Source organism: Epinephelus fuscoguttatus, linkage group LG14, assembly GCF_011397635.1.
Source record: "Epinephelus fuscoguttatus linkage group LG14, E.fuscoguttatus.final_Chr_v1".
NCBI classification, from domain to species: Eukaryota; Metazoa; Chordata; class Actinopteri; order Perciformes; family Serranidae; genus Epinephelus; species Epinephelus fuscoguttatus.
This window is the reverse complement of record NC_064765.1, coordinates 12,744,072-12,759,377: the sequence shown is the minus strand read 5'-3', so window position 1 is coordinate 12,759,377 and position 15,306 is coordinate 12,744,072. Positions and strand designations below refer to the sequence as shown.

The window sequence follows — 15,306 nt, the reverse complement described above, 5'->3', positions numbered from 1 at the left end:
ATGCTTGGGGCCCCACAGAGTCTAGCCTATGGTTAATAAACGTAAGGTAGCACAAAAAACAGACTCATTCCCCAATGATGTAATGATCATTTCAATCAAGTTCTTCTCTGTTAACTTATTTTCTAAAAAGATTCAATTATATTTTCAAAGACTTTTTACACATCCACACAGTAGCCAGCTGTACGTCAGGTTCACCGGTCTCTGTTAGGGAGAGCAAGCTAACGTCTTAGCAATAAAGAGCCGAGCTGAAGAAAACCACTGTCTTCCCAACGTGTGTGCACGCATGCATCTGTGTGTATGGTCAACGAGCAAGTGTGACTGGGGCATTATTACTCCGTTTGTCCATCACAGAATCCACTCTTCCCATCGGAAAAGGCTGACGGTCATTACACTGAGGACTCTCCTTTCAAAGACGAAACCACTGTATTCTTTATTCTGTTCATTTTCTTGTTTTTCTTTATTTTGAAAGAGCATTACTAATGTCCTGTTTTGGGATTTATTTGTTTTGTAAAAGAGATGCTGTAAGAGAGAAATAAATGAAACTAGAGCATTATGACGGTGCTGGAGATGTGAGGTCTTTTTTTATGGATGTGTTTGTGAGAAAGGCTGTACTTTTTTTTTGTAAGCATGCTGTTTGTATCAGCTGCGACCCTCAGACTTTGTCCGTCCCTCAAGTATATCATTAACAGCAAGTGTGTGTGTGTGTGTGTGTGTGTGTGTGTGTGTGTTAGAGAGAGAAAACAGTGTCCAAATGTCAATATTACTATCATATAATCCCAACTTTAAATTAACTTGCCAGTAATTTTGCACACCATTATCAACTGCAACATACAGTTAATCATTGTCAATAATATACCAGCATGGAACACCACAAACAAACCAGTCTGAAACCAGTGTTTTCCAAAAATAGACTCCAGATTATCTCACAGTTTGGTCACCCTAATTATCATTCTTTTTTTTTTTCAATAAATAAGACCTCTGCTTCATTTACGTGTTGAGCTCTTTCAGCATTGGAGATCAATTTGTGCGTGTGCATGCCCGTGTTTGTCATTAGTGAGTGGACACAGCGTGATCGAGCATGCAGCCTCATTGATCATTACCAACCTGGCTGACACTCTGGACCCATCATGGAGTCGGGGAAGGTAAGATAATCTCGGCAAAGTACATTCTTTGCATGTATATCACCAAACGGCAATATATTCTGCGTCTTTGTTCTAAATCATGTCGGCAATATTTGCTAACAGGTGGCTGGTCACCTTATGTTGTTGACATATGAAGACTTAGAGGGGTTACATCTCCCACTTGGATCTAAAGAGACAATCCTGTATTGATGACTGTGGTCTGTGTTTGCCTTGTCTTTTAGGAGACTGTAATGAATTAAATTCTTACGTGTGTGCTACAACAAGATCAAACATACCTTTAGCACATGCAAAATGTTTGATTTAAGCATTCTTATGTAAGATCTGTATGTGTGCATTCTTATAATTGTCAGAAATAGTGCATAAAGCCGTAATAAATCTATCAATAATGTTGACAAAGGATTTATTCTGCATTTCTAAATGTGATTTTATTTGTGATTGTGTACTTGGCGAGTACAGCTGACGGACTCATGCTCTTGCTTGTGTGCATGTAACATGTTTGTTCATGCATTCATGTGTGTGTGTGTTCTTATCTAAGTGATTACCTTTCACTCCTGCAGCAGCTGACAGGTACACTGGCCCTGGCTGTGTTCACAGCAGCTCTGGGGTCCCTGCAGTATGGCTACAGTCTTGGAGTCATCAACGCACCACAGAAGGTAGGCTCTACTTTAACACAGGCTCCAGTCCCTCATTGGACCATCTAATTGCCTCAGCATACTGATATTTGCATGTAAATCAGCCAATCAGGATGATCTTACTCCACCCTATGGCTACTCGCCCTATAAAACAAGTTCTCTGTATACAGTTTCCTGCAGCAGTAGCGCTAATGTAATACTCTGAGAGACCAAGGAACAGACATACCTTTCCTCAGTGTCTAGAGACACAACTTTCCCCCAAACTTTTCCCCAAGTTTTGTTGCGCAGCCCTCCGAGGATTGTTTCATCTGAAACTTTGCAAGCTGTCTGAAATTCTCTGGCCTGTAAAGAGTAGCACTTTGAGTGCCTCTCCAACAAACACACGTCTTGTGGAGCAGCAGAAGAGTCAGAATGTCTCTGTGCTGCAGGCAGAGTTGGCACAACTTCATTCCTTGCCGAAAGGCAGCACTATGCCCATCACGGATTGCTCTGATGAGGACATTCTCCAGTCTAGTTCTGTTCAGATGGCATTGCACTCTTTTACTGCCCCTGCAGACTAGGTCCTTTCTATATCGTCCAGCATTGTAGATGAAGTCTGCCTTCATTGGCCCCACTGTGGCATATATCTCAGACTGTGTGGAGGAGATTGGAATGGAGGCTCTGGCAGGCAAGAGACATGCTGCCCTCTGTGTTGACAGCCATTTCTGTCACAGAATCAGCCAATTAAAGCTTCGACTTCGATTCTGGGACAGAGACCATACAGCAGATGTAAATGTTAAGTAGGAAGCAAATGTCCTAGACCTTGCAGTCGCATCTGCCAGTGATATTACCGCTTCTGTTTTTCTTAATAATTCAAAGGCTGTGATCTGGTAAGGTCAAAAGATGACACAACGCCTCCATACACATCAATTTGTGGAATGTCTTAATAGAGTGGTGCAGGAATGAGTCCTAAAACCCAGAAATGAGTTAGCATTTTACTACTCCCGTCTTAAAGTCAATGGGTTTTTGAATGAAGCTAACAAACAAAAAAAGTCTTTAATGACAAAAAATATGTCAGTAAATGCCCAACCCATGAGTTTGAAGCTTTTACGTGTCTTATGTGGGCTTAACAGCCTCGTTTTGGTGGCAACGTTGAAGTCATGCAGCCGTAGTATAGTTCGTTCATAGACTAACGTTAGCTTTAGTTAGTGTCTGGTAATTGCATTAAAGCTTTAAATATCATAAAAGTGGTGTTATTTTGCAAAAAAGATCATGCTGAGCGTAAAGTACATCTAAGTATCGTACATTTTTGTTTGCCACAAATCTTATTTTCTGCAAAACCCCATTAGCTTTTTGACGAAGGAATCAGGGCGAAGCTAGCTTCTGCGTCAGCCTACAAAAAAAAGTAATCCCTGCAGCACTTTACCGACCCTTTGTTGAGTCCGTTCCTAGAATGGCCACTGTCCAATCCTTAGTTACCACCCGTAACTAATCTTAAGTGCTAGATTGTAGGCAACTGGACTTGCTTGCATCTCTTGAAGATGTTTCACCTCTCATCTAAGAGGCTTCTTCAGTTCTAACAGACTGGCACATAGTCGCAGGCTTTAAACCCTGTGTGGGTGTGCACTGTAGGTGGGTGATCAGTGGTGTTGAACCATCTACAGTGCAGTCTTGAGATCCCTTCCCAGATGACTTAACACCCATTCACACCTGGACCTGTCTAATCCTAACGACACACATGATGGCCAGGTGTAACCTTAACGACTCTGTAAGGATTCACACCCACACAGGGCGACTCCACACCAGTCCATCAGAACTGAAGAAGCTTCTTTGATGAGAGGTGAAAAGTCTTCAAGAAACTTAAGTAAGCCATCACCATCAACCATAACTAAGCACAGGGGGCCTTTCAAGCTTTCAGAAAAAGAGAAAATACAAAAACAGAGTGCATATGGAATCTGCAAGTCCAACAGCAGGTAGCGTCAAAGTTTTTCTGAAGCCAAAAACACAAGAGGAGAGATATGAGTGGGAGATCTTACTGGAAATGAATGCCACGCTAAATAATATTAGCATTTTAGCAAACAAAGATGGTGAAATTATGTTACTTATGTCAGTAGTTCAGTGAAAAGCCATGACTGTACCTCTTGATGATACATGTCTGTGCCACAGGTCATTGAAAAACATTATGGGAGGTCCCTGGGGGTGTGGTCAGAGAGGGCTGCTGTCCTGTCAGAAAACAGCACAGATGAAGAAGCGCTCCCAGAGGCGGGACAACACCCTGACGTGGTCATGTATTGGTCACTGTCGGTGGCTATCTTCTCCATCGGCGGCATGCTATCGTCCTTCCTGGTGGGATTTGTGGGAGACCTGAAAGGGAGGTGAGACAGCAAGGATAAAAATGGAAAATCAAAGTTGAAGTCAAACCAGCATCAGTTTTGAATGACGCCATGGTACTCATGCCTTTATCCATCATCCATCAATCTTTGTACCCCCCTTTCTGTGTCTTTCTGTCTCGCAGGGTAAAGGGCATGCTAATGGTCAATGTTCTGGCTGTAGCTGCCGGACTGCTGATGGGTCTTTGCAAGATGTGGAAACCTCACATCATGGTCATCTCCGGCCGCGCCATCATGGGCTTTTACTGTGGTAGAGTAATGTTTGTGGGTTATAAATTCCTAAATTGCACAGCAATATTGCCTTCCTGTATTGCCATATATCCAACAGCGAATGTTTGTTTTAAAGGCGTCATGATGTGTATGTTTCAGGGTTGACATCTGGGTTAGTGCCGATGTATATTGGAGAGATTGCACCCAAGGCTTACAGAGGGGCTCTGGGTACATTACACCAGCTGGCCATTGTTATTGGCATCCTCATCAGCCAGGTGAGGTGCACTCACACACACATATGCTCAGCAGCGTCTTTGCTTGATGACACACTGAGTAAATAACATAAACTGTGTGTGTGTGTGTGTGTGTGTGGGTGGGTGGGTGTGTGTATGTGTGTGTGTGAACACAGGTAATAGGCTTGGACTTTATATTTGGTAACGATGAAATGTGGCCTGTGTTGCTTGGTTTGTCTGGAGCTCCGGCAGTGTTGCAATCCCTTCTGCTGCCTCTGTGCCCCGAGAGCCCACGGTACCTTTACATTGTACTCAACAAGGAGCAGGAGGCTCGAAAAAGTAAGAGTTACACACAGCAACTAAAACACTACCATTCAGAAACATACAGTATAAACGTACAAGATACTCTAAAGCGTATCGTAGCTTAAGAGTTCGGCAATTTTTGTCCACGTTCTTGCAAAGACTTAGATGTTAAGGTCAATACCATTCTTATGTTTGACTGCTACTAGCCTAAATACAAGGCTACGGCCAGCAGCCAGTCAGCTTAGCTCAGATAGATAGATAGATAGATAGATAGATAGACAGACAGACAGACAGACAGACAGATAGATAGATAGCAGCATATAAATGTTTACTCATGCACCAACACACACCTGCTCATCACACCATTCTCACAATCACATACACACACATTCATATCTATATTTTTAAGATATATGATAAACAGTAAGTAAAAGCAGAGAGCTCCTGGTCGCTGCGACTTCGCACGCCGTCATCTAGATGTAGCTTAGCTTAGCTTAGCAAAGACTGACTGGAAGACTGAAACAGACTGGAAACAGAAACCCAGCTAGCTTGACTCTGTCCAAAGTTCACAAAATACACTCTCAGCACCTTTAAAGCTCACTAATGAACATGTTGTAAATCATTTATTTAATCTGTGGAAAAATTTAAACTCACTAAAAATGTGAATTTGCTGTTTACGTGCCAGAATTCTTCTTGGCCATCAAATATTCTGGCCATTACCCCTGTTTTGTTATGTTACAAGGTGTAATGTGTCAGGCTTTTCTCGTCTACTGTTTCTCTTTATAAAGAAAATGAATGCATCAGAATTTGTATCCCACATAATCATGAGCTATTAATTAATTTATAACCCACGTTATTGTGAAAGCTGTAAACATCTGATGAATGCGCTGACAGGAGTACAGAAGGAAGTAGTATAAAGAGAAAAAGTCTGCATAAGTAGGCCGACTGGTGGATGAGTCAAACAATTACAAGTTTCCCCCGGGAGATCGGTGTTCGTGTTCCATGTAAAACCAAGTACTCTTTGAGTTATTTTAAGATAACACACATCCTACGTAACATGACGGAACCCAACCATGTTTCCCCAGTTAACATTTGTATGTGGGGCCCATGTGGGTAGTACATGTGCAGTAAAATGGGCCCTATTTGGTGTTGTTCATGAGTTACATATTGGCCCCATGCCACTTGCCCACATGGGTGGGTTTACCTAAGTGGGCCACAGATAAGATTCCCAATGTGGGTCCATACCTACCTGGTACCCAATAAGCCATAGCATAACTGTGTGGGGTCCCACTTGGGTAAAGCCATCGATGTGGGCAATTGGCATGGGGCCAATACGGAACCCATGGAGCCCATTTCTCGACCCATTTACTACCCACATGGGCCCCACATAAAAATGCTGGTAGGGTCTTACGTTGGCTTTCAAAAACAAGAAAAAAGGTATTGAATTGGGGGAAATGCTACTTAAAATTAGCAAAATTATCTGCCAACAGAATCGGAAAAAATTGACAACAGTACATGTGATGTCCTGATACAAAGAAAATATTTAACTTCAACATGCTTAAATTTAGTACATGCTAGCGCCAACGTCTCGACATAAGGCAATATATTTTAAAACCAGTAAAGCTACTTAAAACAAGTACATTTGTCCTGATACAAAGAATAGATTTAAGAATTATGCTCTCAATATGTAGGAATATTTACTTAAATTTAGCATCCAATGCTATTTCAGTATTCTTGGAATATGACTAAATACCCTGGAATTTACAGAGAAAAATACCTTATTATGCCTAATAATCAGTAATCCTGACTATGATAAATGTCATAGAACTACTACTAGAAATGTGGTTGACTTGCTTAAAGAAGGATATGTAATTTTACTATCCAAAACCTCATCCATGTAACTTTACGTCAAGTGTGTGTGACGACAGCCAACCATGATTCTTTTCCTAAACCTAACCTACACAACTTTATTTTCCTAAACCCAACCCAAGTAACTTTACATTAAGTATGTAACACAACATCGGTCAACCATGATTCTTTTTCTAAACCTAACTGAACCGGCAAGGGCGCTAATTTGTTAGGTGCTAATTTGTTAGATATAATAGAGACCATTATATGTGAATTTTCACAAGATATCATTTGAAGTGTTGTATGAGGATACATTGAAGTATATTTAGAGGTGCTGGTAGGCTGATTTGTAACTTTTGTCCAGGCTAGTTATTTCCCCTTGTTTCCTGTCTTAAAGCTAAGCTAAGATACGCTAAGCTAAAATAAGCTAAGCTAAGCTAACTAGCTGCTGACTGTACCTTCATATTTACACCACAGACTTGAAGGTGTTATGATTTTTTCCATCTAACTCTCAGCAAGAAAGCAATTGAGTGCATTTCCCATAATGCACTACTATTCCTTTAAGTGCATTTTGCTAACAATACTTGCATAGTATCATAAATATGTGAAAGCTGTAGGTGACTTTTACTTGTATGGATGGATGGATCATCTGTACATTATGGTAGTGCTAATTATACTTATGTGAAGGATCTGAAAACTTCTCCCAACACTGTAAATACATCATTTTTACAGACTCTTGCTCCTTTTTCTCTTTGCTCTGTGTCCTGCTGCAGGTCTGCATCGTCTAAAGGGGGCCTATGATGCCACTCCTGATCTGGAGGAAATGAAGAGAGAGAAAGATGAAGCAGACAAGGAGCCCAGGGTCTCTATCCTGTCTTTGGTAAGTCTGTATATAAGATTGATTTTGGGGGGTTTCGAAATAAAAATTCCCCGAACTTCCAGAACACTTTCATTACACTGTAACTATAACAGTCCTGAAAAATCAACATAAGTCAGGCATCACGTGCCTCCTCAGTGTGGACAGAGACAATTTCTCAACTTTCCCAATTAATCAGCAGCCAAAGTACACTGATGTTCTCATGTAAAGACTCGATATTAGTTAATGTTAAATCATTAGTTAAATATGTGAGAGAAGCTCAAAGCAGTGCCAGTGCAACTGAGGCAGGACCCAGAGAGATGAGATCTGAAGCACATGCCTGTACGAGTTTTAAATAAGGTGCATCAACTAAAGTGTCGACATCAGAGTAACTCTGATGAAGACATGCTTTGTACCTGTGTAAACCTGTACCTTATTAAAAGCTCTTACTACTGCCATGTGCTCCAGAGCTCATTTCATTTCCTGTCTAGCACAGTATATGCAGTGTCAATGTAATATGACTATTTTAAATGATGGTGGAAGGCTTTGGTTGACAGTGGGAGTGAGGTAAGTGCAAAAGGTATAATAGAAAGTTTCATGTCATTCATTTAAATCATGAGAGTTTTTTTTTCCTTTTACCAACATCAAATGTAAGATGACAGACAAACTACAACATCCTGCAGCTTTGTTTCACTACAGTCCACTTAGTGTATTTGCATCTCCCAGGATAGCAGAGGCAATGACCTTTCATATTAATATGTCAGAACTGTAATATTTATCTACATTCATTCGGGTAAAATTTTGAGTGCTTGACTTAAATCTCCGAAGTCTGGAGACTCAAAGTGTTTACAATTGAATAAATATGACATTATTAAATAATACCATGAATAAACCCAGACAAATTGTGTAACATAACCATGGAATGGCTAAATAATCATTTTTAAACTCATCTCACTAATATGAAATGAGATTTCATACTACTTCTTAATAATTTGTTTGTATAGAAAAATAATTGAATCAATGGAAAATACACTCTCTGGCACAATCTACTGTAAGAAGGCTTCAGATGAGTGTTTGGCTCCCACGTGAAACTAAAAGATTACACATTAAATACTTATTTTATGCACAGAATCAGAAACAGAAGGACAGCACAGATAGGACTAGAAATGAGCATCAGGTCATAAGTTAAACGATAATGTATGTGCATTTTAATCGTGTTTTTACAAAAGCATTGCGGGGAGTGACAGTATCGTACTCCTCTGTGTTCTCTCCAAGATCCGCTCCTCCGTGTACAGACAGCAGCTGTTTGTCGCCCTCATGATGCACCTCTCCCAACAGTTATCTGGCATCAACGCGGTGAGTGGCAAATTAATTTCAACTCTGCCTTCCTCTGCCTCTCATTCACTTTGCTGGAGTTACATTTAAATTAAAGTGATCATGATGATACGATAAGACAGGACAATTCTGGCTTCACTGTCAGAGTAGCAGTAACTAGGTTTTTGTTATGTCCATAAAAATATATAGCCTCCCATATACTCTCTGTATTCCAAACACACAAACTGCTCTTTTATATTTGTTTTGTCTTCCAGATCTTTTATTACTCCACGGCTATCTTCACTCGGGCTGGTGTCGGTCAGCCGGTCTACGCCACTATAGGAGTCGGGGTCATCAACACAGTCTTCACTCTGGTGTCTGTGAGTAGCTACATTTGCATGCATGCAGATGCATAACACACACAGACAACATGCACACACAGGGCTGTAATCACCTATTTAACATTGGGCCGACCACTGTCAGTCAGCACCAACCCTCCTGGGGGGTCTACAGGGAATCCCTCAAGAGAAATTTCTAGAAACTTAACAGCTAATCTAGAGCATTTTGAAACAAAGATCTCAACACAGTGGTTCTCAAAGTTCTCAAACTGTGACTATATTATGACTTTTTTTATGACCTTTTTTATGATATAGTAACCCTTTCCAAAAACTACAGACAGTGATAAGGCCTACATAATAGAGGCAGTACAGTGTGACACTGATTGTACATACCGACAGCAGTCAAGCTACAGCTTCTGCTGAGGTGCAGCCATTTGTACAAACCACATACAGAACTGCAGCACAGCATAACACAAGAACCAGCAGTCATTCATTCATTCATTCATTCATTCATTCATTCATTCATTCATTTTCTGTAACCCCTTATCCTGTTGAGGGTCATGGGGCTGAAGTCTATCCCAAGGTAACAAATTTCTGCCTTACACAATAAACATGACAGGCACATGCTGCACAATTTAATTTACAATAAGAAATATACAATAAAGACCTGGAGAATTTTTTTTTTTAGGAAAATGACCACTTGAGCAAACATCAGTCTGAAGAACTACTTAAAATGACAGAAACAATCTTTGGGAAAAATTTATTTAACATACACTTTGAAATTTTTGTGTAGCCCATCTGCTAACATGGAAGGGGCAGGGTTTATAACCTATACTGTAGCCAGCCACCAGAGGGCGGTCAAATTGTTTTGGCTTCACTTTAAGAGAGAGGTTGAGTCATCCATCTGTATTAGTCAGTGTATGATCACCCCCATTATATATTAAAATTACTGCCTGGGACACACATATGGATGTTAAACCATTGACGCACACTTGTATTTCCTTATTTCTTCAACACACATACCACAGACTAACACACAGGTAAACACTGTTAATGTTAACACTGTTATGTTCTAGGTTGCTCTGGTGGACAAGGCTGGCAGGCGCACTCTGACTCTGGTTGGTCTGGCAGGGATGTGCTGTTGTGCAGCTGCCATGACACTCGGCCTCAGATTCCAGGTTTGTTAAATCATGTGTCACAGCTTTAGTTTGTCAACAACCAGAGCTGAACTCCAATCTATTTTTGTGACTGGCCAGTTTTATTGACGTGGCCTTTAATTGTTTGTTTTGTTCGTCACCACCAGGTAATGACGCATTGAGACAAACTTGTTTAGCAGCGTAGGTCATCCTGTTGTGTTGTTGTCAACATGACATCTGTGTGGCTAGTTCTGGAGCTTTCAGCTGCATGTCATGGTCTTCATCAGCAGCTCAGTTTGCTCAGTTGGGTAGAGCTCAGCTGTCACCACAAGCTTTTTGTTTTCCTTAGCAGTTTTTGTGCTCACCCATGCTGGAGACTTCAAGTCTTACATTTTTTGAAGAAAGGAAATCTATGCGCACCAATTTCACTCTCACTCTGCCCACCACTTCCGCTCTGTGGATTAATGCATCAAGATCACTGACTATATATCTGCCAAGTGAGGAGGGAAGTTGGGCAAGTTTATCAAAGCATCCCTGACAGCATCAGTGCCGCAGTGTTCTCAGCATGTATTGATCATATGGGGTGCTGAAAAGTTACACTAGTGTGGCTGTCCTCCTAAACTCCACATATTTGTTAGAAGGGACATTTGTTTCAAACTAAATAACTCACTTTACTGACATGTCTTGCCAATAAAGGTTTGTGAAGAGTAAAAATGTTTGTTACCCATCATGAATTTGACATAAGAATGACCACAAAAAATAGCATTTAAGTCTTGTGTGTGATTTATCCAGGCTTCATATGAGCAGAGGAAATCTCTGCTTGTCGCTAGGCTAATTTATACAATGTAAAATGCCATAGGCTTGTGCTAATAACGTTAGCATGTTGTATTTGTTTGGAAAACGTGTTTAGTATAAGACAGTTGTTTTGTCAGTGAACCTTGTGAGTTGTAATGGAGCCGAATTGTGTAACATTACCTTTGTTAAATGTTGCTGTTGTCCCTGGGTTCATATGAGTAGAGGAGAAGTCTGTTAGCTGCTAGGCTAATTTATACAATGTAAAATGCTATAGGCTTGTGCTAAAAACATTAGCATGTTGTATTTGTGGGGAAAATGTGTAGAACAAAAGAAAAGTGCTTTGTCTGTGAATGCTGCAAGTTATAGTGAAGCAGATTTGTGTACTTGTGTTTAAAATTGTCACTATGAAACCATGTTTAATGTGAGAAACCCCAGAAACCCCACTCCACAGACACACCACCGCACAAGTAAAAATGCTCACACGTATACAAGCAGACACACAAGTATAAATTCTGCTGTTTCTCAGGTAGCATTTTATCATGTTAAGTAATCAGAAAACTACCCTGACTGGTGAACTTCTCTCTCCAGGATGAATACTCATGGATGAGCTACGTCAGCATGTCAGCAATCTTCCTCTTTGTGAGTTTCTTTGAAATTGGTCCTGGTCCCATTCCATGGTTCATAGTCGCTGAACTGTTCAGTCAAGGACCTCGGCCTGCAGCTATCGCTTTAGCTGGCTGCTGCAACTGGACCAGCAACTTCATCGTAGGCATGACCTTTCCATACATACAGGTAGGCAGAGAGGACACACATATGTACTGTAAACTCAGAAAATCAGACACACTGTCCCTCCTGACTGTCTTTTTTTTTCTTTTTTTCCAGGCTTTGTTGGATTCTTATGTTTTCATCCTGTTTGCTGTTCTGCTTTTCGGCTTCACTGCCTTTATTTATTTCCGGGTCCCTGAAACCAAGGGAAAATCTTTTGAGGAGATTTCTGCTGTCTTCCAGAAGGGCCGGAAAAAGTCGGCGCAGATCCCCATAGACACTGCGGAACTGCAGCAGCTCAAATCATCCACAGATGCCTAAAGCAACAGCGGTGTAGAGGAAGGAAAAGGTTTAGCACGTTTAAACTTAAAGAGTGGCACGTCTCTCTGGTGCTTTCAGAATAGGGTAGTCTTCTATCAGGAGAGGCTTTAGAGATTAAGTCCAAACTGTACATGAGCACAAAGAGTAGAGGCAACAAACCTTGCTAAAAAGACGCTTTTGACGCCAGATGTGTCTTCATCAGTCGGGACGTTAGTCTTTTGGACTTCATCTCTGAGGTCTCTCCTGATAGAAGACTGCACTAATACAACTATGTATTTGCATGGTCAGTTTGTAAGTGTGTGCAAGGGCATGTCCATTTGTCAGTATTTCACAAGTGAAGTGTTAAAGGTCCAGTGTGTAGGATTAACAGGGATTTATTGGCAGAAATCGAAGCTAATATAATAATTCTTTAATAATGGTTCAGTTCAATCAAATTCAAGTTAATTTGCCCCCAAAGTGCGGTTCGTTTGGGCAGGTGTGAACTAGGAAATCACACTCAGGTGCGCAACAAAACAACCAGACTGAGACCTTCTTGAAGAGGTGGTCTCGGTCTGGTTACAAACGAACTCATGGTGCGGTTTGTTTGTGATGATAACGTGTTCTGACCTCAATCTGATCCAACTGCAGTCACATGACACATTGTTTGGGTTAAACATGAGCATGTTACAGTCCTGGAGGATTATTAATGTGCACCTCCTCCTGTACTGACTTAATATGCACATTCAGCACATCCAATGCATCAAAACATTGTTTTCTAGTTGGAGCCGCGCCTCGTTTTCAAACTGTATGGTTTGACTAAAATGAAAATTGACAGCAATATAGTCCACGATGAGCAGCGCTAAAATCAACCTGCGTAGTAGATGGACCAGTAAATCAAAAGCTTCGCCTTCCACGACAGTCTGGCACAGCGCTCGCATCACTGCAGAAGCTGCACCAAACCGCCGGTACATCTCACGCTCCATTCTACCCTCACGCGTGAACAACGTGGCCTCAGATTTGGAGGTGCTGACTCTTATCCTGACAGCTTTACATTTGGCTTTCCCAGTGCATGCTGGAGGTCAAGGTGTGATGAAGTGAACAGAACCACATCATCTGCAAAAAGCAGAGATGCAATTCTGAGGTTCCCAAACCAAACCTCTTCCTCCCCCGGCTGCACCTAAAGATCCTGTTCATGAAAATCACAAACAGGCTAACACCCACTGAGATCATGTTTGACTTAATGTCGAGTATGCGAACGCAACTCTTTGGTCATACAGGGACCAGATGGCTCATACCAGCAAGCCCGATACCCCCTAGTCCTGTAGTACCCCCCACAAGACTTCTGGAGCGACGTGGACTTAAGCACTCTCCAAGTCCACAACACACAGACACGTAGACTTGATGGGCAAACTCCCACAATCCCTCCAGCAGCATTGCAAGGGTAAAGAGTTGGTCCATTGTTCCACGGCCAGGACAGAATCCGCATTGCTCCTCCTGAATCCGAGGTTCGACAAACCATCGGTTTGACTGTCTTTACTGCTGTAAGACACTGAATCCCCCTACATCTTACACACTGGACCTCTGAAGTACATACATCCTTATAGTTTTATAATAATTACTTTGTGACTTAAGGAGGGTGTTGTTTTTTTTTATAAACTAACTATGAGAACTACCTAAAAACCAGCAGTGACTCACAGTATCATGTTTCCGTTATATGGAGTGGTGTTTACATTCAATCAAATGATCTTGCACTGCAATCATGTGACTTGATCATCGAAGCAGGTACAGTCAATATTGGATAACATGACTATATGTTTGTGAAAGGGGATGCTTGCATTGCTGAACCTACAGAGAATTATGACCCGACTCTGCAGTTCTTTTCAGTTTTATTGAGCTTTGTAGTGTCTTGTGTTTAAGTTCACTTCAACTGCTCACACGGCTTCGTTTTTAAAAGGAGAGTACATCTGGGGCCTACATTCATTGGGGGCCCAAAAACACATTTCCTAATGAGTGCTAACATGTCTGTAGGATTTATAAATAGACCTCTTATGGCTATCATGTTTGTCACTGTTGATCTCACAGCTTGTTTCTGCTGGTTTACCACTTAAAATGCATTTTAAAAGACTGGAACTGTGAAATCCTTGCATCTGAAACTGAGTCAGTGTTTATATTTGCAGAGCTCTTAAGGAAAAGTATTCATCTAATAAAGAGTCTGTTGTGCTGCAGTGATGTTTGGTTACATCTGGATATTACTCATTCATGGAATTACTCCACCATTTTCTGTTTTGAAATGTAATTTTAAGCACCCCTTCACTCAAAAATGTGTTTTGCTCGTCTAACTCCAAATGAAAGTTTGGCCTTCACCGTGTAGAATGATGAAGGTGAAAGGTCAAAGCAGAGACCTTCTTAAGCAGGATTTATACATGTGCGTCAGCTCTGTGCAGAGCCTATGTTGTTCTGAGCATTTATACTTGTGCAGAGGTGTGTCTGTCTCACTCTGCAGTTACACCTCCAAAACACTAGTTGGCAGCGGAGTTTCTGTGAAGTGCTGTAAACTTTAGTTGATTCCAAACACACACAAAACACAGATTAAACACACATTAAACATGGCTTTATAGCAACAATTTCAAACATAAGTACACAAATCAGCTTCATTATAACTCGCAGCATTCACAGACAGAGCATTTGTCTTTCGCTGGACACATTTTCCCCACAAGTACAACATGCTAATGTTATTAGCACAAGCCTATGGCATTTTACATTGTATAAATTAGCTTAGTGGCTAGCGGACTTTTCCTCTACTCATATTAAGCCAGGGACAACAGCAACATTTAACAATGGTAATGCTACAAAATTCAGCTCCATTACATCTTACAAGGTTCACCGACAAAACAGCTCATTTACTGAACACATCTTCCAAACAAATACAACATGCTAATGTTATTAGCACAAGCATATGGCATTTTACACTGTATAAATTAGCCTCGCGATAAGCAGAGATTTCTTCTACTCATATGAAGCCAGGATAAATCACACACAAGACTTAAATGCTGTTTTTGTAGAGG

The 15,306-nt window shown here is 41.1% G+C and overlaps 1 protein-coding gene across 1 annotated transcript; it reads left to right on the top strand.

Moving 5' to 3' along the window:
* Window positions 1-999: 999 nt before the first annotated feature.
* Window positions 1,000-14,466, top strand: slc2a2 (solute carrier family 2 member 2). Its single transcript, XM_049597199.1, has 12 exons — window positions 1,000-1,142; window positions 1,700-1,795; window positions 3,920-4,128; window positions 4,269-4,393; window positions 4,513-4,628; window positions 4,763-4,925; window positions 7,511-7,617; window positions 8,869-8,949; window positions 9,183-9,287; window positions 10,322-10,423; window positions 11,765-11,968; window positions 12,059-14,466. Exons 1-12 carry the CDS (start codon window positions 1,128-1,130, stop codon window positions 12,260-12,262), a joined length of 1,527 nt encoding a protein of 508 aa, XP_049453156.1. The 5' UTR covers window positions 1,000-1,127; the 3' UTR covers window positions 12,263-14,466.
* Window positions 14,467-15,306: the final 840 nt, after the last annotated feature.

Bases quoted from the DNA above. Each gene is read 5' to 3' on its own strand.
- slc2a2 (XM_049597199.1), top strand. The intron at 4,394-4,512 runs GTAGAGTAATGT...TGTATGTTTCAG, and splicing joins CATCATGGGCTTTTACTGTG to GGTTGACATCTGGGTTAGTG. The intron at 8,950-9,182 runs GTGAGTGGCAAA...TTTGTCTTCCAG, and splicing joins AGTTATCTGGCATCAACGCG to ATCTTTTATTACTCCACGGC.